This window comes from Leopardus geoffroyi, chromosome C1, assembly GCF_018350155.1.
Source record: "Leopardus geoffroyi isolate Oge1 chromosome C1, O.geoffroyi_Oge1_pat1.0, whole genome shotgun sequence".
Classification (NCBI taxonomy): Eukaryota; Metazoa; Chordata; class Mammalia; order Carnivora; family Felidae; genus Leopardus; species Leopardus geoffroyi.
Genome location: NC_059328.1, coordinates 31,137,142 through 31,164,339, shown reverse-complemented (window position 1 = coordinate 31,164,339; position 27,198 = coordinate 31,137,142). Strand labels below are relative to the sequence as shown.

General features: G+C 38.8%; 1 protein-coding gene across 1 annotated transcript in view; it reads right to left on the bottom strand.

Moving 5' to 3' along the window:
- Nucleotides 1-22,364, bottom strand: part of RLF (RLF zinc finger) — an 87,059-nt gene extending 64,695 nt beyond the window's left edge. The window contains exon 1 of the mRNA XM_045482320.1: nucleotides 22,093-22,364. Coding sequence (XP_045338276.1) covers nucleotides 22,093-22,329 — 237 coding nt within the window. The 5' untranslated portion in view covers nucleotides 22,330-22,364. The remainder of the gene's footprint in view (nucleotides 1-22,092) is intronic.
- Nucleotides 22,365-27,198: the final 4,834 nt, after the last annotated feature.

The window sequence follows — 27,198 nt, the reverse complement described above, 5'->3', positions numbered from 1 at the left end:
AAACTTAACCAAGGAAGGGAAAGACAAGCACACTGAAAATTATAAAACTCTGCTGAAAGAAATGACAGAAGACACAAATAAATGGAAAGACCTAACATGGAAATGTTCATAAATTGGAAGACTTACTATTGTTAAGATATTAATACTACCCAAAGCAATCTACAGATTCTATGCAATCCCTATCAAAATCCCAATGACTTTTTTTCCCAGAAATAGAAGAATCCATACTAAAATTATGGAATCTCAAGGGACCAAGAATTGCCAAAACAATCTTGAAAAGAATAAAGTTGCAAATCTCACATTTCCTGATTTCAAAATTTACTACAAAGTTACAGTAATCAAAGCAGTGTATATTGGCATGAAAACAAGATATACAGACCAATGAGACAGAAAGCCCAGAAATAAACCCTATACATATCCGGTCAATGAGTTTCCACAAGGGTGCCAAGACCATTCAATGGGGGAAAGGGCAGTCTTCTTAACAGTGTTGGGAAAATTAGGTAACCATATACAATTTTTTTTTTAACGTTTTATTTATTTTTGAGACAGGGAGAGACAGAGCATGAACAGGGGAGGGTCAGAGAGAGGGAGACACAGAATCTGAAACAGGCTCCAGGCTCTGAGCTGTCAGCACAGAGCCCGACGCGGGGCTCGAACTCACGGACTGTGAGATCATGACCTGAGCCGAAGTCGGCCGCTTAACCGACTGAGCCACCCAGGTGCCCCAAGTCTGGAGATTTTAAAATCCAAGCTTTATCATGTTGGGGAAAAGTATTACAATTCAGATGTAGCTATGTAATAGAGTGAAATAATATGCCTTTTGGCTGTGGATTCAAACTTCTTACCCTCATCATTTGCTAGCTAACCTCTTTGGGTCTTTTTTTTTTTTTTTTTAAATCAGTCAACTGAAACTGAGTATTCATTCTGCCCCAGACATTGTGCAATATAGCTTGTAATAAATCACGGCAAAAAAAAAAAAAAATCTTAGCCATTAGATGATAAAAAAATTTATCATCTCAGCCATTTAAAAAAATACAGTTCTGTAGCATTAAGTATATTTATGGTATTGTGCAACCATCACCAACATCCATGCATCGAACACTTTTCACATTGCAAAACTGAAACTGAACCCATTAAATAACTCCCTATTATTACTACCTCCCTTCAGCCCCCTGACAATCACCTACTTCCTGTCTCTATGTGCAATATTGCTTTCATATTCTATTTTCTGTTTGAAAAAGCAACACAAGATAATAATAATGGCAAAAAAAAAAAAAAAAAAAAGATAATAATAATGGCATTAGGGTAGACAAATAGATCAATGAACAGAACACGGTCCAGAAATACACCTATATACATATGGCTAAATGGTTTTCAACAAGGTGCACAGGCAATTTTTTAATTCAATGAGAAAGGAGTCTTTTCTTTTTCTGAAGTTTATATATTGAATTTTCAGAGAGAAACAGAGCATGTATGCACGCTTGCAAGCAGGGGAGGGGCAGAGAGAGAGGAGACAGAGAATCCCAAGCAGGTTCCATGCTGTGAGTGCAGAGGCTGATATGGGGCTTGAACTCATAAAACATGAGATCATAACCTAAGCCAAAGTTAGACACTTAACCAAGTGAGCCACCCAGGCACCCCAGAGAAAGCAGTCTTTTCAACTAACAATACGGAACATTCAGATATTCATTTAAAAACACAAAAAACTTCCATCCACCCATCATAGGATATATAAAAATAAGCTACAAATGGATCATAGATCTAAATGTAAAACCTAAAATAAACTTACAGAAGACAACATAGGGAAAATCTTTGTATGTAACATGAAAAGCATGTTACAAGATAAAAGAGAAAGTTGATAAACTGAACTTTATCAAAATTAAGAATGTGTGTTCTTCAAGAGATACTGGTAAGAGAATAAAAGGAAAAGCCTAAGAAAAAAAGCCTGTGTGTTTATAGAAGGGTTCAACTTAATAAAAATTAACCATGGCTTGGCTGGCTTGTGTGCCCACCATTAGTCATGTAGGACTTTTCATTCCTGTCTTACCCAGTATCCTAGTAATTCTTGATGGTATCTCACATGAGTTCAACAGTTATTCCAGAATGTGTGACACCCACGATGCTGTTCTGCCTTAGTTCATCCTAGTGATTTGCTCCCTATAAGCAGGTAGACAGTACCTTAGGCTTTCCCCATGGCCACATTACCACAATGGAATCTGTGTCATGGCCAAGGATGTTCCCTCCGGAGTCCCAAGTGATCTAGAGTCTGAATGTGTATACCTTGGAAGTGAAAATCACCATTCCCATTCTGCCCACTCTCTGCCATCTAAGCTTCAACATTAAAATAAAGAATAGGGGTGCCTGAGGGACTCGGTCGGTTAAGTGTCTGACTGCAGTACAGGTCATGATCTCGCAGTTGTTAAGTTCGAGCCCCACACTAGGCTCTCTGCTCTCAGCAGAGTCTACACTTTGGATCCTCTGTCCCCCCTCTATGCCCCTCCCCACTCTCTCTCTCAAAAATAAACATTTAAAAAAAGGAAGAAAGAAAAATATATCTCATGAAGGGTTTATGTCCAGAAAAAAGACAGACAGACAGACACAAACACACACACACACACACACACACACACACACACCCTTCTCAAAACTCAACAATAAAAAACAATCCACTTTTTTTAATGGGCAAAAGATTTGAAAAAATATTTCACCGAGAAAGATATAAGAATGGCAAATAAACACATGAAAAGATACTCAACATAATAAGTCATTAGGGAAATGTAAATTAGAACCACAGAGAGCACCACTAATTTTAGAATGGCTAAAATTAAAAAGACTGATCACACCAAATGTTGATCAGGAGATAGAAAGCTAGAACTCTCATACATTGTTGGTGGGAATGTAAAATGATACAACTACTCTGAAAAACTTGTCATGTGATACAACCATTCCAGCTACATATTTACCTAAGAGAAAAGAGAAAGCGTTTGTTTTTTTTAAATACATGAAATTTATTGTCAAATTGGTTTCCATACAACACCCAGTGCACATCCCAAAAGATGCCCTCTTCAATACCCATCACCCACCCTCCCCTCCCTCCCATCCCCCATCAGCCCTCAGTTTGTTCTCATTTTTTAAGAGTCGAAAGAGAAAGCATTTGTCCACACAAAGACTTATAAATACAAATGTTCACAGCAACTTTATTTGTAACAGCCAAAAAGTAGAAACATGCTAAATGTCTATCAACAGGTGAATGAGCAAAGCATAATAGAACCATACAATGAATACCCAGCAATACAATATATTAATTCCATACAACATGAATTTCAAAATAATTACTGTGTAAAAGAAGCCAAAGGCACAGCATAGTTTATAAAAGAATGATATAAAATTCTTAAAAATGGAATCTAATCTCTAGAGAAGGCAGATCAATCGTTGGATGAAGATGAAAGATGCTAGGAAAAGACAGACAAATGCAACGGGGTAGGAAGGAACTTCTAGGGGTGATGGATATATTATCTTGATTACAGTAATGGTTTCACCGGTGTTTTGCCATTAGATATGGCAAAGCTTATCAAACTGCACATTTTAAAACAAGCAATTTACTGTATATCAATTATATCTCAATAAAGATTGTAGTTTTTCTTAAGTTTATTTATTTTTGAGAGGGAGAGAAAGAGCGTGAGTAGGGAATGGGCAGAGAGACAGGGAGAAAAGAATCCCAAGTGTGCTCTGCGCTAATAGCATGGAGACCAGCATGAGGCTCGAACCCACAAACTATGAGATCATGACCTGACCCCAAATTAAGAGTCAGATGCGGGGCGCCTGGGTGGCTCAGTCGGTTAAGCGGCCAACTTCAGCTCAGGTCATGATCTCATGGTCCGTGAGTTCAAGCCCCACGTCGGGCTCTGTGCTGACAGCTCAGAGCCTGGAGCCTGCTTCGGATTCTGTGTCTCCCTCTTTCTCTGCCCCTCTCCTGCTCGTGCTCTGTCTCTCTCTGTCTCAAAAATAAATAAAAACGTTAAAAAAAAAAAAAGAGTCAGATGCTTACCCAACTGAGCCATCCAAATGCCCCTCAATAAAGTTGTTTTTAAAAAGACATATGGCACAGGAGGCGTCTGGCTGGCTCAATCGGTGGAGCATGCAACTCTTGATCTCAGGTTTGTGAGTTCAAGTCCCATGTTGGGTGTAGAGAGTACTTAAAAATCTTTAAAACTTATTTTTATTTCTTTGAGAGAGACAGTGCAAGCAGGGGAGAAGGGCAGAGGGAGAGAGAGAATCTTAAGCAGGCTCCACACTCAGTGCAGAGCCCAACGTGGGGCTTGATCTCACAACTGTGAGCTCATAACCTGAGCCAAAATCAAGAGCTGGACGCTAGGGCACCTGGGCGGCTCTGTCAGTTAAGCATCCAGACTTCAGCTTAGATCATGATCTCACAGTTTGTGGGTTCAAGCCCAACATCAGGCTCTGTGCTGACAACTCAGGAGCTTGGAGCCTAGAGCCTGGAGCCTGCTTCAGATTCTGTGTCTCCCTCTCTCTCTGCCCCTCTCCCACTGTGTGTGTGTGTGTGTGTGTGTGTGTGTGTGTGTTTAGCACACACGCTAAACATTAAAAAAAAGAGCTGGACGCTTAACCAACTGAGCCACCTAAGCACCCCAAAAATAAAATAAATTTTAAAAAAAGACATGGGCCAAGAAGTACACAAAATCATAAAAATAATTTAAATAAATTTTACGTTTCAGTTGTCAGATTTATAATTTTTACTGTAAAAAATGTAAAACCTCTGTGCATAAATATAAAAAAAATGAAAAGATAAATTGGAGAGAAGATAATTCCAAGGTATATGGCCAGCAAAAGATTCATATTTCATAATACAAAATTTCATAAAAACTATAAAGTAAAAGACAGCTCAGTCGGTAGAGCATATGACTCTTGATCTTGGGGTTGTGAGTTTGAGCCCCATGTTGGGTGTGGAGATTACTTAAATATAAAATCTTAAAAAAAAATTTTGGCTCAGGTCGTGGTCTCCCATGTTCGTGGGTTTGAGCCCCGCCTCCGGCTATGTGCTGTCAGCTTGGAGCCTGGAGCCTGCTTCAGATTCTGTGTCTCCCTCACTCTCTGCCCCTCCCCTACTCAGGCTCTGTCTCTGTCTGTCTCTGTCAAAAATAAACATTAAAAAAAAAAATTTTAAGGCAAATAACGCAACTAAAAAATGAGCAAAAAACAAGAAAAGGCAATTCACAGAAGAGGAAATATGAATAGCAATAAATATAACTAAACAGGTAACTCCTTACAAGTAAACAGAAAAAAGAAACAAATTAAAACCACAATGAGATACCACAGTCCACCCACCAGAATGGCTAAAATTAAACGAACTACACCAATTACTGGCAAGAATGTGGGGCAATGTTAACTTTCATACATGAATAACTGGCATAAATTGCTACAAATACTTTAGAGAATAACTTGGCAGTATTATAGTTGAAGGCAGGTCTATATATGAACTCAGCAACTCCACTTTAAGCATATACCCTAAAGAAATTCTTGTACCAATGTATCAAGATACATTGGGAAAATATCAACCCCAACAGTCAATGTAAACAAATGCCTCAGGGTGCCTGGGTGGCTCAGTTGGTTAAGTGTCCAACTTTGGCTCAGGTCATGATCTCACAGTTTGTTGAGTTCCAGCACTATGCTGAGCTCTGTGCTGACAGCTCAGAGCCTGGAGCCTGCCTTGGATTCTGTGTCTCCCTCTCTCTCTCTGCCCCTCCCCCAATCATGCTTGCGCGCGCACTCTCTCTCTCAAAAAAGGCATTAAAAAATAAAAATAAATAAATAAAAACAAATGCCTCTAAGTCCATTAATAAAAGAATGGACAAATGAGTTATATTTATATAATAAAATACTATACATCACTGAAAAATGAAGGTACCAAAGCTATCCATGCCAATACAGATAAATCTTAGAAACATTCTGTTACATTTATTTTATTTTTCCATTATGTTGAATTTAAAAAGCTTCAGAAGAGGGTACCTGGGTGGCTTAGTTGGTTAAGCACCTGACTTCGGCCTGGGTCTCACGGTTCATGAGTTTGAGTCCTGCTTCAGGTGAACTAGAGCCCCACTTTGGGTGAGCCCCACTTCTCTCTTTCTGCCCTCACTCACTTGTGCCCTCTCTCTTTTTCTTTCTCTCTCAAAAGAGAAAGAAAGAAAGAAAGAAAGAAAGAAAGAAAGAAAGAAAGAAAGAAGAGCTTCAGAATATAGTACACCATTTAAGTAAAGCAGAAAACACATAAATGTGTTAAAATGCACAAATACTAAGTAAAGAGATTCAGGACAATGATGAAATACCAAAATCAGGATGGTGGTAGGAGGCAAATGAATCTATGAAAGGGTACATAGGTAGTCTCTATCATTTTATTTCTTAGGTCATGCTCATTTTAATATACTCTTTACTACTTTGTATGTTGGAGATATTTTGTTTTTAACATATGCTGCAAAATTCTGAGCAAAACTGATTTTCAACCTAGATTCCTACACCCAGTCTAACACAAACAAGAGACAGGAGAGATCTTAGAAAGCTACCAGAGTGTGGTATTCCTTCAGATCCAAAGCAAGCGAGTAAAACAAGAAAACGACACAAGGGCTAGAAAACAGAAGGGAGAGAAACAAAGACAAATACTAAAAAAAAAAACACACAAAACAAAACAACAACAAGCAACAACAACAACAACAACAACAGAGGATAAAATGAAAATTAATTTGAAAGGGTAACAGATAGGGGCACCTGGCTGGCTCAGTTGGTGAGCTGATCTCCAGGTTAAGTTTGGGCCCCAAGTTGGATGTAAAAATTGCTTAAAAATAAAATATTTTAGAGGGGCACCTGGGCGGCTCAGTTGGTTAAGCACCCAACTCTTGGTTTCAGCTCAGTCCATGATCCCAGGATTGTGGGATTGCGCCCCGCACTGGGGTCTATGCTGACAGCATGGAAGTGGCTTGGGATTCTCTCTCCCTCTCTCTCGGTCCCTACCCTGCTCATGTGCTCATGCTCTCTCTCTCTCTCAAAATAAATACACATTTAAAAAATATTTTGAAAAATGATATAAAAGGGTAACAGATTAAGTACAAACTGTATAAAAATACAAGAAAAATGGATGTTCCACTAAATCTTGACTGAAATGCAACACATAACATTTTAGTAATTCAAAACTTTTTCTATATACCACTGCTTTATATAATGAGATAATTTTCTTTAAAAAAAAGAACATCTTGGGTATCCTTTCCTATCAATACATATAGCACTACCTTATCATCTGTTTAAATTTTATTTGAAAAAATACTGAAATACAGCAAAAAGGTAAAATTCACCTACAATCCCACCACATTAAAATTTTGTACGCAATAAAGAAGTGAAAAATCACAACTGTATTCCATCTAATTTTACTCTCATTCCCCACATCCAAATAACCCCTATAAATAATTTGGTACAGATGCTTTATAAACATAAACAAAAGCTTTCTAATTCTTTATAATAATCTCCTGGGCTCAGATGTCTTATGGTTTTGGGACGTTCAAAAGGTATTTATTTTTTGGCATTTCCAAACCTAAAATAAAAAAGATTTCTGGCATTCTACTCCCCCTTAAATTAGTAAGGTCTTCCCTTCTTTTTTTTTTTTTTTTAATTTTTTTTTTTTACATTTATTTTTGAGAAACAGAGTGAGACAAAGCGTGAACGGGGGAGGGGCAGAGAGAGTAGGAGACACAGAATCTGAAGCAGGCTTCAGGCTCTGAGCAAGCGGTCAGCACAGAGCCTGATGCGGGGCTCAAACCCACGAACTGTGAGATCATGACCTGAGCCGAAGTCGGACGCTCAACCGACTGAGCCACCCAGGCACCCCAGGTCTTCCCTTCTTAAAAATATACTTGCTTCAAATTTTCCATTTGGCAACCAAGATCAATGAAACTGATTATAGAAAAGTGGCATGAAAAATTGTTTCTTTATAATCTATACTAATTGGAAAAGAGAAATCATGTTCAATATTCAAATATTCGATGTTCAAATATTTAAAACCACTTATGTTAGACCTCAAAATTATTATGCAATAATAATAGCTCCTGTTTCACTTATGTTCCTCTTACCTAAGGACAAACTAATTGGAAGGTGGATAAATATATATGATCAAACACTGACTACTGCTCTACTGTATCAATAAGCAAACATAATACAAAAATTGTTTAACGTTTATCTTCTCCACTAGATAATAAACCCAGAGGGCAAGAACCACATCTGTTTTGTCATCAGTGCAGATCAGAATCCAGCATACTGAGTAGTATATAGCAGGTATTCTTATAGTTACTTGCTCTTGAGGCTTCGCACTATTATTAAAGGATATGCTAAATTATTTTTGAAGTTTGATTAAGATAGTTTCTCAGATACATATCTTTGAAGAGAGTGAAACAATTGTATATTAAAACAGATTTGGGGTACCTGGGTGGCTCAGTTGGTTGAGTGTCCAACTTCTGCTCAGGTTATGATTTCATAGTTCGTGAGTTCAAGCCCCGTGTCTGGCTCTATGCTGACAGCTCAGAGCCTGGAGCCTGCTTCGGATTCCGTGTCTCCCTCTTTCTCTTTCCCTCCCCTGCTCATGCTCTGTCTCTCTCTCTCTCAAAAATAAACATTAAAAAAAAAAAAGTAGATTTGGTTCCAAATTCTTACTGCTTCATTCAAATCCTTGTAAAGGAGGAGAGCAGCATAATGTTGACCAAACTGCACTTCTGGGAGTTTTTAAAAGAAAATGCTTAAAAATAAATAAATAAATAAATAAATAAATAAATAAATAAATAAATAAATAAATAAAAGAAAATGCTTAAATCCTATTTTTTACAAGGGTGTTCACATCAGATTAATGACACACTAGTCATGAATTTTGTTTGGTGATAAATAGATATGTCAACGTTCAGAATTTTATTGATATTATCACCTATTCTTATCCTCAGCTAACATCCTACACTGAGAGGGAGTTTCCCCCTTAAAAGTTTTAAGCTGAAAGGGGAGTGAACTAAATAACTTCTAAACTTCTTCCCTCAAACATGTTTATAAAAACATGGCCACCTTTTTTCAGGGACTCAAATCCAACGTGTTATAAATTCAAATCACTTTTTAAAAAAGTTTATTTATTTTGAAAGAGAGAAACAGACAGACAGACACAGAGGGATTGCGAGTGGGGGCAGGGGGCAGAGGGAGAGAGAGAATTCCAAGCAGGCTCCGTGCTGCCAGCGCAGAGCCTGACCTGGGGCTCTATCTCAAGAATCATGAGATCACAACCTGAGCCCAAATCAAGAACTGGATGCTTAACCAACTGAGGAGCTACCCAGGCACCCCTCAAATCACTTTTGAGATGCGCAGATTTCAATAAAATGAAATACATAATTTAAATGGCAAATAATAAGCCAAGTTAAAACAAGTAGTCAAATGAATCAAAGAAATTTTTATATAGAATGATTTGTTAGTTACAACAGGTCAAATCCATTATATCCACTATATGTGGATCCCAAACGACATCCATATTGTTTCAACATAAAAGAAATTTACTGTAAATTACACTTCCAATCTACAAAGCTCATCATAGGCTCTCTAAAACTATATTAGCAAATGCTCTATAAACATCTAGGAAACCTTTTTTCCCCCCAATGGGCTGTACATTGACAGGAAAATGGTGGAAAGCTGCTCTACATGAAATATTTCTTTAAAACATTATTCGTGATGAAATGGATATAAAGAAATTGATCCACTAGGTACCTGTCTGCTACCAAAAGTTATGCTAAGAGCAGTGTTATACTGTCCCACCTGATATTCACAACCACCTATCAGGGAGCTTTCTATTACCCCCAATTTTAGAGACAAGAATAGAGATCCAAGGCAAAGTTTAAAGTCACAAGAATGTTAGAATGAAATCTCCTAACTTCAAATCTACTTTCTATTAGATATGTTCTTCATGTCATAAGATAGTAAAACATTAAGACTGCCCAAATTTGATGTCGTATCCACACTTACTGTTAGAACTTTATGGGATCATTTGTTCTAGATTTAATATTTTCATTTACCAAGACCCTTAAAGACTGTAATCAAGATTTCACTTTGAAGAAAGAAGCCAGATAAGGATAATAAACATAACTAATGTAAACGAATAACTTCAGTTCAAATCAGTAGAGTGGTTTCCACTGGGATAGGCATTTACCCTAGAGAGAGAAGTAATAACCCGTTGGGGGCAGAAACATAATACTAACACTTATTTAAATGACTTTCAAAAATCTTACCACTTTTATGTTTTTCTGTGGTTGCTTATAACATATAGGTACTGCATAAATAAAACATTATTCATTTATTTCAATAAGGATACGTAAGACCAAAGTCTGGAGATGACTTAGAAAATAATCCTTAGCAAACATTTTTCAAACGAATTATATAATTTCTAAGGAGAATCAAACCTTAAAGATCATCTGATTTGAGCAGCAATCTGAAGTCCCCAAAACAAACTGATTTGGCCCAAGGTCATACATACATTCAGTGACACCTTATTTGGTAACATAAAAATAACAATATAAGAAAAATTTAGCTAATGGAAAGCACTAGGGCCTTTCCAGTTATTCAGCTATGACTTAAGTCTTCCAAGAGTCTAATAGCATTGATATATAAAACATCAATAAATGTCTGTTGGAAATGAGTAGACCGACAAATTTCTCACAGCAACAATCACTAATTTGTATCATACATTCCAATGGCTTCAGATTCTTGAGAACCTCAAAGCAGCATGGGATCTTAAGATTACATGATCATACTCAATGATTAAACACAATCAAATTTTAATGACTTTTAGCCGGGAATACTTTAAAATACAGTTATGTAAAAAATAGTAAAGACAAACCTCACAGAAAAAAAAATTCAAATATCTAATACACATGAAAAACATACAAATGCTACTCAACTTTTTGTAGGCTAGTATCCACCAAAATTTAAAATAAACATTCTCTTTAATATAGTAATTTCAATTCCAAGAATTTATGCTATAGGTATAAATAACTAGTGTTTGATGTTTAAGGATATTCACTGCAACCTTACTTATGATAACAATAAAAAAGAACACAATGGTTTAATTATGGTACATGCTCAATGTGTGTCGATATAGAAAATTGTTCTCATTAAATTAAAATATAAATCACAGAAGAGTATTTGAGATTTTAAGAATACACAAGAGACTTAACTCTTTTGGGGAGTGACTGGAGGGACTGAAGGCAGAAAAGGGCTTTTATTTTTTCCTTTCTGTAGCAATATATATTTTTCTAGGTAAAAAAAAATTTTTTTTCAATTAAGAGTGTTGAAGGTTTTGCTACCTGCAGAATTTAAAATCAAGGCAGTTTTCGGGGCACCTGAGTGGCTCAGTCAGTTAAGTGTCCAACTTCGGCTCAGGTCATGATCTCGCAGTCCGAGAATTCGAACCCTGCGTCAGACTCTGTGCTGTTAGCTCAGAGCCTGGAGCCTGCTTCAGATTCTGTGTCTCCCTCTCCCTGACCCTTCCCTGCTCACACTCTGTCTCTCTCTCTCTCTCTCAAAAATAAACATGAAAAACATTTTTAAAAATATTTAAAATCAAGGCAGTTTACAATAAAATATTATACAATTTTTTAAAGTAATAAACGTGTGTATTCCACAAGACAGATTATCTACAATATCAATATATTAGGTTTTAATATATAAGCTCAACATTATTTTTCTAAAAATATATACATATATAGAAAAATTCTCTAAGTATATATTCCCAAACTGTTAGCCTAAGAAAACTATTAACCTAGAAAAATGTAGTACTGAAGTATTAGGGTATATGTGACAGTTTTCATCCTTTACTCTCTTCTTTTACGTTATTCTAATTTTTTTTACATGAATTTCTTGGACAATTAAAAATTCCAATATTTAAGCAATCTTGAGAAAGAAAACCAAAGGTGGAGGTATCATAATTCCAGATTTCAAGATATACTACAAAGCTGAAGTGATCAAAACAGTATGATACTGGCATAAATACAGACACACAGATCAATGGAACAAAATAAAGAGTCCAGAAATACATGCACGCTTATATGGTCAATTAATCTATAACAAAGGAGGCAAGAATATGCAACGGAGAAAAAACAGTCTCTTCGGTAAATGGTGCTGGGAAAACTGGACAACTACATGCAAAAGAATGAAACTGGACCACTCTCTAACATACAGAAAAATAAACTCAAAATGGATTAAGGACCTAAATATCCTAGAATCCTAGAAAAGAATACAGACATTAATTTCTCTAACGTCAGCCCCACCAACATTTTTCTAGATATATCTCCTAAGGCAAGGGAAACAAAAGCAAAAGTGAACTCCTGGGACTACATCCTTTTGCATTTCGAAGGAATAAGTCAACAAAACAAAAAGGCAACCTACTGAATGGGAGAAGATATTTGCAAATGACATATCTGATAAGGGGTTAATATCTCAAATATATAAAGAACTTATACAATTCAACACCAAAAAACAAACAAATCCAAATAAAAAATGGGTAGAGGACCTGAACAGACATTTCTCCAAAGAAAACCTACAGATGGTCAACAGACACATGAAAAATTGCTCAACATCTCTAATCATCAGGGAAATGCTAATCAAAACCACAATGAGATATCACCTTACATCTGTCAGATTGGCTAGAACCAAAAAGACAAGATATAATAAATGCTGGAGAAAAAGGAACCCTTGTACACCATGGGAATGTAAATTGGTAGAGCCGCTGTGGAAAACAGTATGGAGGCTCCTCAAAAACTAAAATTAGAAGTACCATTTGACCCAGTGGGCACCTGGGTGGCTCAGCTGGTTAAGCATCTGACTCTTGATTTCAGCTCAGCTCATGATCTCTCATGGAATTCTCTCTCTGTCTCCCTCTACCCCCCCCCCACAAAGATAAATAAACTTTAAAAAAAAATCTTAAAAAAAATGACATACCATTTGATCCAATAATTCCACTTCTGGGTATTTACCTAAGGAGAAAACATTAACTCAAAAAGATAGACACTCCTAAGTTTACTGCAGCATTATTTACAATAACCAAGATACAGGGACGCCTGGGTTGCTCAGTCGATTTAGCAACCGACTTGGGCTCAGGTCTTGATCTCACAGTTCGTGGGTCTGAGCCCCACATCAGGCCCTGTGCTGACAGCTCAGAGCCTGGAGCTTGCTTCGCATTTTGTGTCTCCCTCTCTCTCTGCCCCTCCCCTGTTCATGCTCTGTCTCTCTCTCAAAAATAAATATTAAAAAAAAAAGATAGGGGCGCCTGGGCGGCTCAGTCGGTTGAGCGTCCGACTTCAGCTCAGGTCATGATCTCATGGTCCGTGAGTTCAAGCCCCGCGTCGGGCTCTGTGCTGACAGCTCAGATCCTGGAGCTTGCTTCGAGTTCCGTGTCTCCCTCTCTCTCTGCCCCTCCCCCATTCATGCTCCGTCTCCAAAATAAATAAATTAAAAAAAAAAAAAAGATATAGAAGCAACTTAAGTGGCCATTAACAGACAAATGCATATACATACACACAATGGAATACTACGCAGCCATAAAAAAGGATAAGACCTTGCTATGTGCAACATGGATAGACCTAGAGGGTATTATGTTAATTAAAATAGGGCAGATTGAGAAAGAAAACTAACTTATGATTTCACTCATATGTGGATTCTAAAAAAACAAAACAAATGAACAAACAAAAAGCAGAACTGGACCTATAAATACAAAGAACAAATAGATGGTTGCCAAGGGGAAGGGAGGTAGGGCAAAAGAAAAAAAGGGTGAGGGGGATGGGAGATACAGACTTCCAGTTATAGAATGAGTAAGTCATGAGAATAAAAGGCACAGTAAAGGGAATATACTCAGTGACACTATAATAGCATTGTATGGTGACAGATGGTAGCTACACTTGGAGTAAGCATAGCATAACATATAGAGAAGCTGAATTACTATGTTGTACATCTGAAACTAATGTAACACTGTGTGTCAACTATACTCAAATAATTTTTTTAGTTTTAATCCTTATATATACACGTATACTATATACATATTTTCCCAAAAATCAGAACAATACACCAAGCTATTCACAGTGAGATTACATGGTGGTTTCACTTTCTGCACTTATACATCTTGTCTTAAGCTTTTAGAATGAGCACATACTAGGCAGGAGTCACAAAACTTTAAATATATATCTATCTATATATACATATATATATTCAGTTTTATTATTTTAAGATACTTTATGTATTCTAAGCATATATGTTAAAAAAGCAAATTAAAGTAAATGAAATTATGAATAAAAATACACCTATTTTATATAACCATGTATCACAAAAATGCAATTCCCAAGCTAGGCCATTCATTCCAATATACCCAGTAATAATTCTTTTTTTAAATTTTTTTTTTCAACGTTTATTTATTTTTGGGACAGAGAGAGACAGCATGAACGGGGGAGGGGCAGAGAGAGAGGGAGACACAGAATCCGAAGCAGGCTCCAGGCTCTGAGCCATCAGCCCAGAGCCTGACGCGGGGTTCGAACTCCCGGACCGCGAGATCGTGACCTGGCTGAAGTCGGACGCTTAACTGACTGCGCCACCCAGGCGCCCCTACCCAGTAATAATTCTTAACACGTGTCCATATTAGTAAAGCATTATTGTGCTGGCTAATGTGACACACTCCGGCTATTTCCTTGGGAGTAAAAATACTATGAAATCAAATGTCAGCATGCTGAACTAATAGATCCCTCCCAAAAAGGACAAGAAAGGCATTTAAAAAAAAAAAAAAAACATAATAAAGAATTCAGACATAGCACAAAAGTGAGAAGAAATAGACAAATACATTAGTTCCCAAGCTAGCTATGTTGCAGAGATAAAGGTAAACCCAGATGAATAAACTTGATCTCAAGATAGGTCTAAATAGTATTCATTTCCAATTTACAAAAATTATAATACATTGAAATACTTTTCATATGTGACAAGAAGTATAATTCAAAACCTGCAAAAACTTGGAGGGAAATTTTTTTCATAAAAAGTTCGCAGTCATGTTTTAGGCTGAAAGTAGGGAATCAAAATTCAGTGGTATATAGAAACATAAAGCAATCCACTCTTCCGCATAGTGTTTTGCTTTACTATAATGAAAGAAAAACATGTAATTTGGGGATGATACCAGGTTTAGAACACAGCAAAATATTAAATGTCCCAGACCTGCTAAGTTTGGCAAATGCTGCATAACAATGTCTCTCTAGGAGGTTCACAATGCATCTTAACTTATATGACACATAAAAAAATATTTATCCCAACATTATCCTAACTTACATGAACACAGAATCCTAAATTCAGTAAGTACTTACTAATACATATAACTCATGGAAGAAAACAGTTTAGGAAATGCTGATATAGGGAAAAGAGCATGGACTTTGGAATCTGAAGACTCTGTCACAGCTTACTCGCTGTGTGACCCCGGGAAAGTTTATTTCCCTGAGCCTCAGTTTTCTATCTGTAAAATGAAAATAAAAAATAACACCATCTACCTGAGTGCTTGGCACATAAAAGATGATTGATTAGTTGATAGATAGATAGAAAGATTGACAGATAAATAAATAACCCCTCTAATTTTTCATGTAATGGTTTATATGTTGGCTTTAGGGATCAACAAAAGTTTTAGGAATCTATTTTTTGTATACAATCTTGCTCAATCCCTTATCTATGTTCAAATTTTCCAGTATGATATCAACCATATCCAAAATAAATGTTTCAACCTGGCTAAGCAAACCCTGTTGAAAAGCTCTTTAAATATTTGTGGGATACAAGCAACCATGGGAAATTCTTAGAAAACATAAATAAGGGGCACCTGGGTGGCTCAGTCGGTTAAGCTCCGACTTCAGCTCAGGGCATGATGTCCTGGGTTCGGGCCCTGTGTCAGGCTCTGTGCTGACAGCTCAGAGCCTGGAGCCTGCTTCAGATTCTGTGTCTCCCTCTCTCTCTCTGCCCCTCCCCCCCTCAAAAATAAACATTAAAAAAAAAAAAAACCATAAATAAAATTTAGTTATACTCTTTAGTAATTAGGATACAAAGAACAGTAAGACCTGAGCCCTGCTCAGAAGCAGCATAAATTGGCTGGCCAAAACATGTCCCTATTTCTTAATAAAGAAAGGTAAGACTTGTTACTCTTAAGAAGTCTAGTCAGAGATTTAAGGAAGGAAGGAGATAAAAGATCAACAAATACTGACTAAGTACCCATTAAGTGCCAGGGACAATTCTAGGCACTGGGTAAACAAAACAGTCAACACCCTCTTGATGCTTACATTCCAGGTGCAGAGACAGATAAATAGACATATTTGTCATAGACATCAGATAGTAGTCAGTGATTTAGAGAAATATAAAGCAGTGTTCAGGAGTTGAAGATGATGGGGAAGTGTTGTTTTAGACAAGACAGCCAAGAAAGGCCTCTGGGAGAGGTGACAGGTGTCTAGAACTAAGCGAAAACAAAGCACACTTTAGTTGACCAATGCCTTTGCAGGCTTGAAACAAGTGGTGCTTTCTACTTAGATTTTTTATTAAAATTGTTCAGAAGAGCATGAAGCACAGGTAGACACAAAAATCACTAGTATGAAAGAGACTGGGTGGTACCAAGTAAATGACAGCATCCAAAATTCCCACTGCTTCATAGTCACATTTATAATTATGTTTTGGTCATATGCGGTGCAAAGCTAGTTTATGCCATTATAACCACCTGTCATCTAGTTTCTATTTAGAATGCACAAAAAGAAAAGGTAATGTATTAAAAATCCTTTAAAATAAATGAGAAGTAAATCTCAAGAGTTTTCATGGTCACCAATCTCAAGGAATTAACTGATCCTCCCCATCTCAACATTTCCAAACTGTTGCCTTATTAGGCTGCTAACTCTTCTTCAATGCTATAACACCTCTAATTTTCTCCCTCCAACACTACTCCTCATTCCACACATGTAAATGTGTACATCGTATGAATGTAGGCTAAGTTCACAAGTACGCCTCCAAGAGATGAGCAAAGAGTGTCTATCCTGTTCCTTTATCCTGTTTCTTATGATAAAGTTGCTTTTTACATCAGATTTTACATCAGGTGTTTCTTTTGCAGTACTAACCTCTTCAGTATATCATGAAGTTCTACAATATAATTCATTCAACAAATTAGTTTTGTGTGCCAGGCGTTGTATTAATTGCTAGGTGCCAAGTATACAAAAAAGACTAAATAAGACCTCTACTCTTGTTGGTTTGCTAGCCAATACAAGAGACAAACATGGAAACAACTATTCAGGTACCACAATTATGTACAAGATGCTACCGGAGTACACGAAGAATCACCTCATTCTGTCTGCTGCAATCATAAAACACTTCTCAAAGACTTAATGTTTGGGGCGCCTGGGTGGCGCAGTCGGTTAAGCGTCCGACTTCAGCCAGGTCACGATCTCGCGGTCCGTGAGTTCGAGCCCCGCGTCAGGCACTGGGCTGAGCCTGTTTCCAATTCTGTGTCTCCCTCTCTCTCTGCCCCTCCCCCATTCATGCTCTGTCTCTCTCTGTCCCAAAAATAAAATAAAAAGTTAAAAAAAAAAAAAAAAAAGACTTAATGTTTGAGCTGGTCTTAAAGGATAAATAAGAAGATGGAGAAGGGAGGACCCTAGGTTAATCAGGCAGACTTAGAGATGAATACAGTAGTAAAGGTATTTAAAAAAAAAAAAAAGAAAGAAAAAAGGTTGGAAAGGTGGGAGTTGGGGAAGGGGAGTGGGGGCAGTGTCCAAATTCTAAAAGGCTTTGTCTGCCAGGTGAGGCTGGTAAGTCTGAATTCTATCTTGTCTTTGGGGTAAGAAACCATTGAAGAATTTCAGGGAACAAAGTGACTAACGAGATTATATTTACAATTTAGAAAGAATACCAGAATGGAGTGTAGATAAAGTCAGTCAGAAAGCAAGGGAGCTTGGTGAAGAGGTTGCTGCAACAGGACATTATGAAACCTGGACTAAGCCAGTGACAGCAAGAAAAGCAAGAGTTAAAAGTATGTACAAAGCATCAAAAGAAAACAAACATCTAAGAGGAAGTCTAGAGAAATTAGAGAAAGCTTCACAGAGGAGACGGTGTTTGCACTGGGCCCTAAACAAGGAAAATTCGCCATATATAAAATGAGAGAAAAAAGGAGAGAACAGCACAATGAAAGGCAAAGGCAGACTACTTGACCTGAGATCTTGCTAAAGTATCCTTTTGGAGATCAATCAATCGGTAAATATTTACCGAAGCCTAATATGTATCTTGGATCTTGAGGAATCAAATGAAAATTAAAGTCAGCTTTCCCAAAATAATGTACTTGGAGAAATTTTGGTCCAAAGACTCCAAGTAAAATACCTCTGAATAAGAGTAGGATTATGGTGATGGGATTGGCTAGGTAAGAGCTGAAAAGTAAACTGGAGGTAAGGGGGTGAAGACTTTCTATTCGAAGGCTAAGAAATCTGGAAAACTAGGACAATTCTGGGAACACTGTTTTTTAGATTGTCTTATTTAGTCCATAAACAATTATGTTTACATAGATAATAGTAAGTACTATTATTGTTCCATTTACCAATGAGAAAACTAAGGGTTAAAGAAAATAACGTACCCAAGGTCACATAGCTAGTTTAAATGGTGAAGCCAGCAGACCCTTTGCATTCAATCACAAATCCAGGAGAAACTGAAATATATGCAGTACTTACTTACTTTAACACTTAAAAATCTATAAAGTCACTATTAGTCTAGAACCTAAAAGTTTCATATCAACAAGATTTATTCATAAAACTACTTTGCCTGGTATTCTCAAAGTATAATCATTCACCCAATAATTTCAAGTCTCTTAATGTTACTTAAGCTTTCAAAATTTGTATTACAAATAGAACTACCAGTTGTAAAACTTTAGGAATCTTGATTCCCAAAATATAGCAAAAACTTGAGAGGATAGCCATCAATTTTTCAACAAAACAAAGAAAGACTATTTTCTGGAGTTAATCTCATCCACACTGTTTGGTAGACAGTGTTTTCAGAAAAGAAATTGAGGGAAAAGAGGGAAAAGCCACATCCCATTGTCACTGAATACAAATGTTCACTGAATACAAGTTGATCTAAGTATCATTTTCTTAGTAACTATTACTTTTCAAGTTTCATTTTTATCATCTTCACAAACTTCTGAAAATTGAAAACATGCCCAGAATGAGACAAGCTACTCTATCCTTTCATATGTTGGTTTATTTCTTGATTTGGTGCAATTCCAAAGATAGACCCATTTCTTTTAAGTACTGCAAGAGCTGGAGAGAATATGGTCCCAGCCTGTTGCAGGAGGGATGTGCTTGGTACATCTAAATCTCTAGATTTCTAAACTAAATACCTGATGAGAATACTTTTGTGGCAGTTAAGTATCCCAGAGAGCACAAATCAGGCCTTTATGATGCTACTACCTATCTTTACACATTAAGTGCTCCTAGAGGGCATGTTCCTATATCCAGCACTTAGTGCAACGTCAGGCACACCACAAAGAGTGGATGAATAAATCTTATTCTGCCTTTCAAATGTGAAACCAAGAGCTATCCAACCAAATCTGAATGGTGAAATTGTTCCTCCTTCATCATAAAATGTTGAATTTTTTTTCTGCATTTGGTGAACAAGGGCACCATGAGTTGATTTTATCTGGACTACTGGGAAAAAAATGTGACCAAAGTATTCTGACAAATATTGTGAAGAGTTGTATATAAACTTTCTCTTCTACTGTTTGTATAAAGCATTATAAGGAGATAAAGGCCAGGAAACAAAATAAATTCCATAGGCACAGTGTGTCCAAGGTTATTAACTAATAAGCGGTAGAGTCACAAATAGGACCCGACTAGCTCCCAATCCAATGTGCTTCCTATTATAACACATTATGATTACAGGAACATCTTTTCTTATTACATTTATTAGTCCAAAAAAGTGTTTGGGGAAAAACCTCAGGCCAAAGGAAATCTTCACAGAAAAGACAAATTACAGAAGTACTTTGCTTTTAAAATTCCTCTGTGCCCTTACATTTCTAGGTGTCACCAAGACTCAAGACATTAAAACATTCAGTTAAAATGAGATGAGGGCTGCAAGCACTAGGCATAAAGCAAAATATATAGATATGTAGATATATACATGGTATCCTCTGACAAGCTTCAACTTAAGTAGTTACATCCATTCTTGTTATCTAAGATAATAACACAAGCTTAGAAGACTTCCCCAAACCCAGATTTCTTCTCCTGTCGTCCTCCCCATTACTCCTGTCCAATCAGCTTCCCATTCTCCCAAAGCTTCAATTTTCCTTCTCATCTCTACCTTTGGCATTCAAATGCTCCCTTCCCCTCCCCCTACAGTCCCAAGACTCATTTTTTACCTTTCAGCCTTAGGGCCTTCCTGGACCACCCTATCTAAAGAGGCCTCTCCCAGTTACTTCTAAGTACACAGTACGGTCCACAGTTAAACTTTTAATTTGTTTTTACTAGCTAATTGTCATTCCATTCCATTAGGATGTGCCATGATGGCTATCCCCTTACCACTGTCTCTACAACACCTCCTTTTCCATCATTACCAAAACTGTTCTGGAAATACTGTTACGTCTACCACCTCCTTCCAACTGTAAGCTCATCATGGGTAAGTGCTGTCTTACGTTTCCTCAGCACTCGAGGAAGTGCCTGGCGTCATCCAATGCAGTCAGTAAAAGTTCGCAGAATAAATGTATTAAATACCAATGCTCATTACTAGCATAGAAGCAAAGAAGAATTACACCGGGACACTTCCTAGTGCAGACAAATGCTGCAGGTTGTAGACATAAAAACTGCTAATGATACAATGTATAGAAAAGATGAGCATGGACAAAATTCCATTCAAAGAGATGAGGTGTCTCTGGCTCAGCAAAGAGGAAGGAGAAAAGCAAGAAAGCAAGCCAATTTTTTATTTTCCACTGGACTAAGAGAGCAAAATTGTCCCCCCCAATTACAACTTTGCAACAGCGCAAGGTATTCGGCACACTCAACTACTCATCAAGAGTCCAAGTACCAACATACTACCATTATTTTGCATTCTCTCAGATACACCAGGTGAGGAGCAGAGGGTTGGTCCTGAAACCCGATAGAATAGCAGAAGTAGAAATAATAATAGCATATCTTTAAATTTATAGACAAAAATCTGGAAGTGACCATGGAGACTATAAACTAAACATACCAATAAATATGTATGTAACCACAGGTTAGGACCCACTATAGCACAGAAATGGTCATACCACTGCCAAGAGACCACACTCCACATCTTTCTCAATCCTCTTCCACTCAAAGACCCTAAATAGCCACCACTAGCTCACTAGCCTCACTGCTGATAGCACAATCCTCAAAGGAATCCAGAAGCAGAGAAAGAACAGCTTAAAAGTCTCCCCACCCCGCCTCTCAAAAATAAATAAATAAAATAAGAAAGAAAAAAAACAACACAACCAACCAATGGGCTCCGCAATCACTAATGAGAAAGCCCAAGACGCCTTTCAAAGCCAACTGTCAGACCTTTTAGGGGCCCAGATGACGTTGACTCCAAAGAGAAGTCTCTGGCCCCAACACATATCTCCGGATTATTCAGGAAAACTCAGGTTTTCCAGTTTGGAGATCTGCACTCAAAAAAGGATCTCCCAGCAGGAACGAGCAATCAATCTCTCTGGAGGCAATGGCGCTCCAACCAACCACCCGGCAGGGGGACAGGCAACGGCGACAGGGCTCGGCCCTTCCAGGGAGCCGCCGGCGCCCTCCGGGCTCTCAGTCTGGCCCAGCGCAACCCGCCCTGGCGGTGACCAAAGTCGGGCAGTGGTGAAGGGGGGCCAGCGGTCGAGCTTCCCGAGCTGGGCCTTCCCGGCCTGGGGGCGCGGCGAGACACGGAGGTGGCGCCTCTCAGTCCAGCCCCGGCTGCGGCAACCGATCCGAGGCCTCTTCCCCTGGCCTCCCCACCCCGCCGCCTTCAGCCAGCCAGTCAGCCCCTCACCTGGCAGAAGCTCCGGCAGTAGTTCAAAGATGAGACCTCCGACACCTCCTGCTCCCTCAGCTCTGTCTCCAGCTGCCACAGACACGGTCGCAGTCCCGGGGCTCCCAGAGCCGGAGATGCAGGGCGATGACCCCGAGCCATGGACTCAGTCTCGGTTCCGTCCCCGGCTCCGGCTCCTGCCGGAGCCTCAGCCCCGGCCCCGGCGGCGGCGGCGGCTTCTCCCTTTCCGTCCGCCATCTTCCCACGGCCCAGCAGCGCGTAGGCAACCAAGCCACGTGATTCAGCCCTGGCCCCGCCCCCGTTCGACCACACGTGGTGACGCACTCCTTGGCGACGCGGGCGCGGGTCGGATTCCGTCACTGGGTTTCTGGGTGCTCCTCCTCTCGGCGGCCTTCCCGACAGCCGCCCTGGCAACAGCCTGGCGGCAGCTGGCCAAACACCTACTTCTCTCAGCCTTTCCAGACTCTCTGGAGTCACGGGGTCACCGAGCCGGACATACATGTAGACATAACCTAGACAGGAGCGGCCTGACGCTTAAACTGCGATCGGAAGAAAGAGAGAATAAGGATCCCCCGGTGGAAAGAAAATAAGCAAAGGTTATGAAGACTAGGTCCGTGGGAAGGTGGTTTATAAGAATGGGCACTACAAGTCAGTAGGGAAAGGATGACCTCTACAGGAAATGGGGCTGAGGCAACTTTTTCAATAGGAAGAAAATTTAGATTTCTACTTTAAACCATATCCAAAAATAAATCCCAGGTGGATTACAGGCCCCGAAATATTTTTCAGGAAATACTTCTTTAGGATATCAAAATAGGGACGAATTTCTTAAATAAGCCCCAAAAAGCACAAACCGTGTGAGAAAATATTGTTAGATTTGACTGCATTAAAATTAGTTAATTCTGTAACAACAGAAGTTTAAGAAGATGCAACACAAAGACAAGCCAAAAACTAGATGGTATTTAAATATATAAAACCGCCAAAAGATTAATATCCGAAAAGTTCCCCAAATCAAAAGGGAAAAAAGCAAACAATCCAGTAGGAAAGTAAATAAAGGATATACAGAGCTAGTTCACCAAAACACCAATAAGAATGACCAATAAACCCGTGAAAAGGTGTTTAACTTCACTGTGACCATCAAGGTACAAATTAAAACAATATATGGGGCACCTGGCTGGATGAGTCAGAAGAGCATTTGACTTTTGATCTCAGGGTCATGAGTTCCAGCCCCATATTGGGTGTAGAGATCAAATAAACATATATATATACATATATAACACATATATTATATATAATATATATATAATATATATGTATGTATTATATATATATACATAATTTTATACCCTTTAGTACCATGTTTTAGGATTTAGAAATATGGAACTTATATATTGCTGGTGGAGGCATTAATTGGTAATCACTTAATAAAATTGAATATACACATGTCCTGTGACTCAGCAATTCCTCATAATAATAATAGTTGATATTCATTGAGATAAGGTTTTTTATATATTTTAACCCGTTTAATCCTACTAACAATACCATGAAAAGTTACTATTTTTACCCTCATTTTATAATTCAGGAAACAGACATGGAGAGTTTAAGTAACTTGACCAAAGTGACACAACTTGGAAATTATGGTGCCCGGAATTCAATCCCAAGTAGTCTGCTCCAGAAACGGATCTCTTAGAGGTGCCTGGGTGGCTCAGCTGGTTAAGCAACTGGCTCTTGATTTTGGCTCAGGTCATGATCTCATGGTTCATGAGATTGCCAGGCATTGGACTCTGCATTGGGCTCTGCGCTGACGGCATAGAGACTGCTTGGGATTCTGTCTCTGCCCCTCTCCCGCCCAAGCTTGAGTGCTCTCTCAAAATAAATAAATAAACTTAAAAAAAAAAAAAAAACTACCATAGAATCCGACCTCTTAAAGATTTTTTTAAATGTTTATTTATTTTTGAGTGACAGAGCACAAGCAGGGGAGCAACAGAGAGAAAGAGGGAGATACAGAATCCGAAACAGGCTCCAGGCTCTGAGCTGTCAGCACAGAGCCCGACGCAAGGCTCGAACTCACAAACTGTGAGATCAAGACCTGAGCTGAAGTCAGAAGCTTAACCTACCCGAGCCACCAAATCTGACCTCTTAAACACTATGTTGCCAATGTTCATTGAAACACTATTAGTGTTTAACAGTACACTAAATGTTCAACAGTAGAAAGATGGATAAACAAATTACGGTATATTCACACACAAAAAATATACAGCCAGTAAATGAATGAATTAAAACTTCATACATCAGCATAGTAAGCTGCATACATCAACATTGATTGATTAGCACCTATTATGTGTTGGGCACTTTCCCAGCTAACAGAGATTCAGAGAACAACATATTTTAATGGACAGATGTGGCTAAACATTAATGTGTTAGATGTAGGTAATAGGCACATGGTTTTCTATAAAATTCTCTGTACTTTTTTGTATCTTTGGCATACAAAATAATTAGGCCTAAAAAAAAAGGCAGGATGCGGTGGGGTGGGAAGAAGATCAGTGTATCTGTAATGTGGTGCAAGGCAGGGCAGGTGGTGGAGATGAGGTTGGAGAAGGAGAAAAGGGCCAGATAATATAGGACTTTATAGCTCAAGGCAAGCAGTGGGGATTTAAAGTGTGACAGGTAACCACCGAAAAGCGTTAAGTGGTCATATGATATCATCTGATTTACACTCCTGCTGCCACCACATAGAGAAAAGGTGGTGGGAGGCAAGAAGGAAGACAGAGAAGCTATTGCAGCAGTCCCAGTAGTAAAGGTGAACAGATTAAGGATACATTTTGGAAGCAGAACCAACAGGCCAATGCTTTGTTTATGAGGAGTGAGGGAAAGAGAGGAATCTGGAATGGCCTTCAGTTTGAATGGTTGGCAAAGATGCTTACTGAGAAAGATGGAGACTAAGGAAAGAAACAGATTGGGAAAAGAGGGAGAGAGAACCGAAAGTTCTGTTTGGGATGGGTTAATTTTAATTTCCCTATAAGACATCCAAATGGATACGCTTGGATATATGTCTGTGGGCAGGGTTGGAGATGCAGAACCATCAGTGGTCATGCCACTGTTACAAGACAACAACAGACAAAAACCACAAGACTTCTTTCACTCCACCACATCCTCCCCTAGTTTCCGTCCCACATCTCTGCTCTCTTTTGTAGAAAAACTCTTGTAAAGAGCTGGCCAAATCCTCTATTTGCACTTTCTTCTCATTCTCTCTTGAACCCTTTACAGCCAGGCTTTCATCCCCAGTCCTCGCTGAAACTGCCTTTTTTTTTTTTTTTTTTAATGTTACCAGTAATTTCTACTTTTGTTGTCTCAAGTGGCAAATTCTCAGTCCTTTATTTAGTCTCTTGGCAGTATTTGGCCTTGTTGATCATTCCCCGGTATTGGATTTCAGTTGGCTTCCAAGTCTCCATACTTTCCTGGTGTTTCTTCATGGTTTCTTTTCTTGCTCTCCCTTCTCTTTCTGATTTCTAGCTGTCCCAGGCACAGCCCTTCAACCTCTTTTCTATCTACACTCATTGCTGTACCCATCCAGTTCTTTTTTTTTTTTTTTAATGTTTATTTATTTTTGACAGAGAGAGACAGAACATGAGCAGGGGAGGGACAGAGAAAGAGGGAGACACAGAATCCGAAGCAGGCTCCAGGCTCTGAGCTGTCAGCACAGAGCCCGACACGGGGCTCGAACTCACAGACGGTGAGATCATGACCTGAGCCGAAGTCGGACGTTCAACAGACTGAACCACCCAGGCGCCCCTGTACCCACCCAGTTCTAACACCATTTACATATTTAGGCCCATTAAAACCATCCAAGAAGGGCCCTGCCCTGGCAAAAATCTCTCTCTCTCTCTCTCTCTCTCTCTTTATACACACACACACACACACACACACACACACACACACACACTAACTATATTAAAGAACACATAGATTTCTCTATCTTTCAAGATCCAGCCCTCATCACAGAGTACAACCCTAAGGGTGCCTGTGTGGCTCAGTTGATTAAGCATTCAACTCATGATTTCAGCTCAGGTCATGATCTTGCAGTTTGTGGGTTCGTGTCTTGTCATGCTCTGTGCTGATGGTGAGGAGTCTGCTTGGGATTCTCCCTCTCTCTCTGCTCCTTCCCTGCTTGCTCTCTCTCTCTCTCTCGAAATAGAATAAATAGAATAAATAAATAAACTTTAAAAAAGTACAACCCTGGGGCGCCTGGGTGGCTCAGTCAGTTGAGCTTCCGACTTCGGCTCAGGTCATGATCTCACCGTCTGTGAGTTCGAGCCCCGCGTCGGGCTCTGTGCTGACAGCTCAGAGCCTGGAGCCTGCTTCGGATTCTGTGTCTCCCTCTCTCTCTAACCCTCCCCCGCTCATGCTCTGTCTCTCTCTGTCTCAAAAATAAAATAAAACATTAAAAAAAATTTTTTTAAGTACGACTCTATTTACTTTTATAACTAGCATCATTCAAACTCCCTATCTTTTGCTCTGTGTCCTCAAACGGAAAGGCACCAAAAGAATTGAAAGCAAGGATTTGAGCAGATATTTGTATATGCATATTCACAGCAATATTATTCATAATCACCAAGAGATGGGAAAAAACCCAAGCATTCACTGAAGGATGAATGGACAAACAAAATGTGGCATATACATACAATGGAATATTGCTCAGTCTTAAAAAGGAAAGAAAATCTGACACATGCTACACAATAGATAAGCCTCAAAGACATTATACTAACTGGCATACGTAAATCACAGAGATAAACACTGTGTGATACCACCCATCTGAGGTACCTAAAGGATTTAAAATCAGAGACAAAAAGTAGAAGAGTTGTTGCAAGGGGTTGGGGCAAAGGAGAACGGGGAGTTAGTATTACATACTTACTGAGTTTTGGGGCACCTGGGTGGCTCAGTTCTTTAGCACAGGTGCAACATATTCTTGCATAACCAAGTATTATTTCCCAGTAGTAGTGAATGTTCCTTTTTACTGTTGTTGTTGTTAAAGTTTATTTATTTACTTTGAGCGAGAGAGAAAAGGAGAGGGAGTGGCAGAGGGAAGGGGAGAGAGAAGCCCAAGCAGGG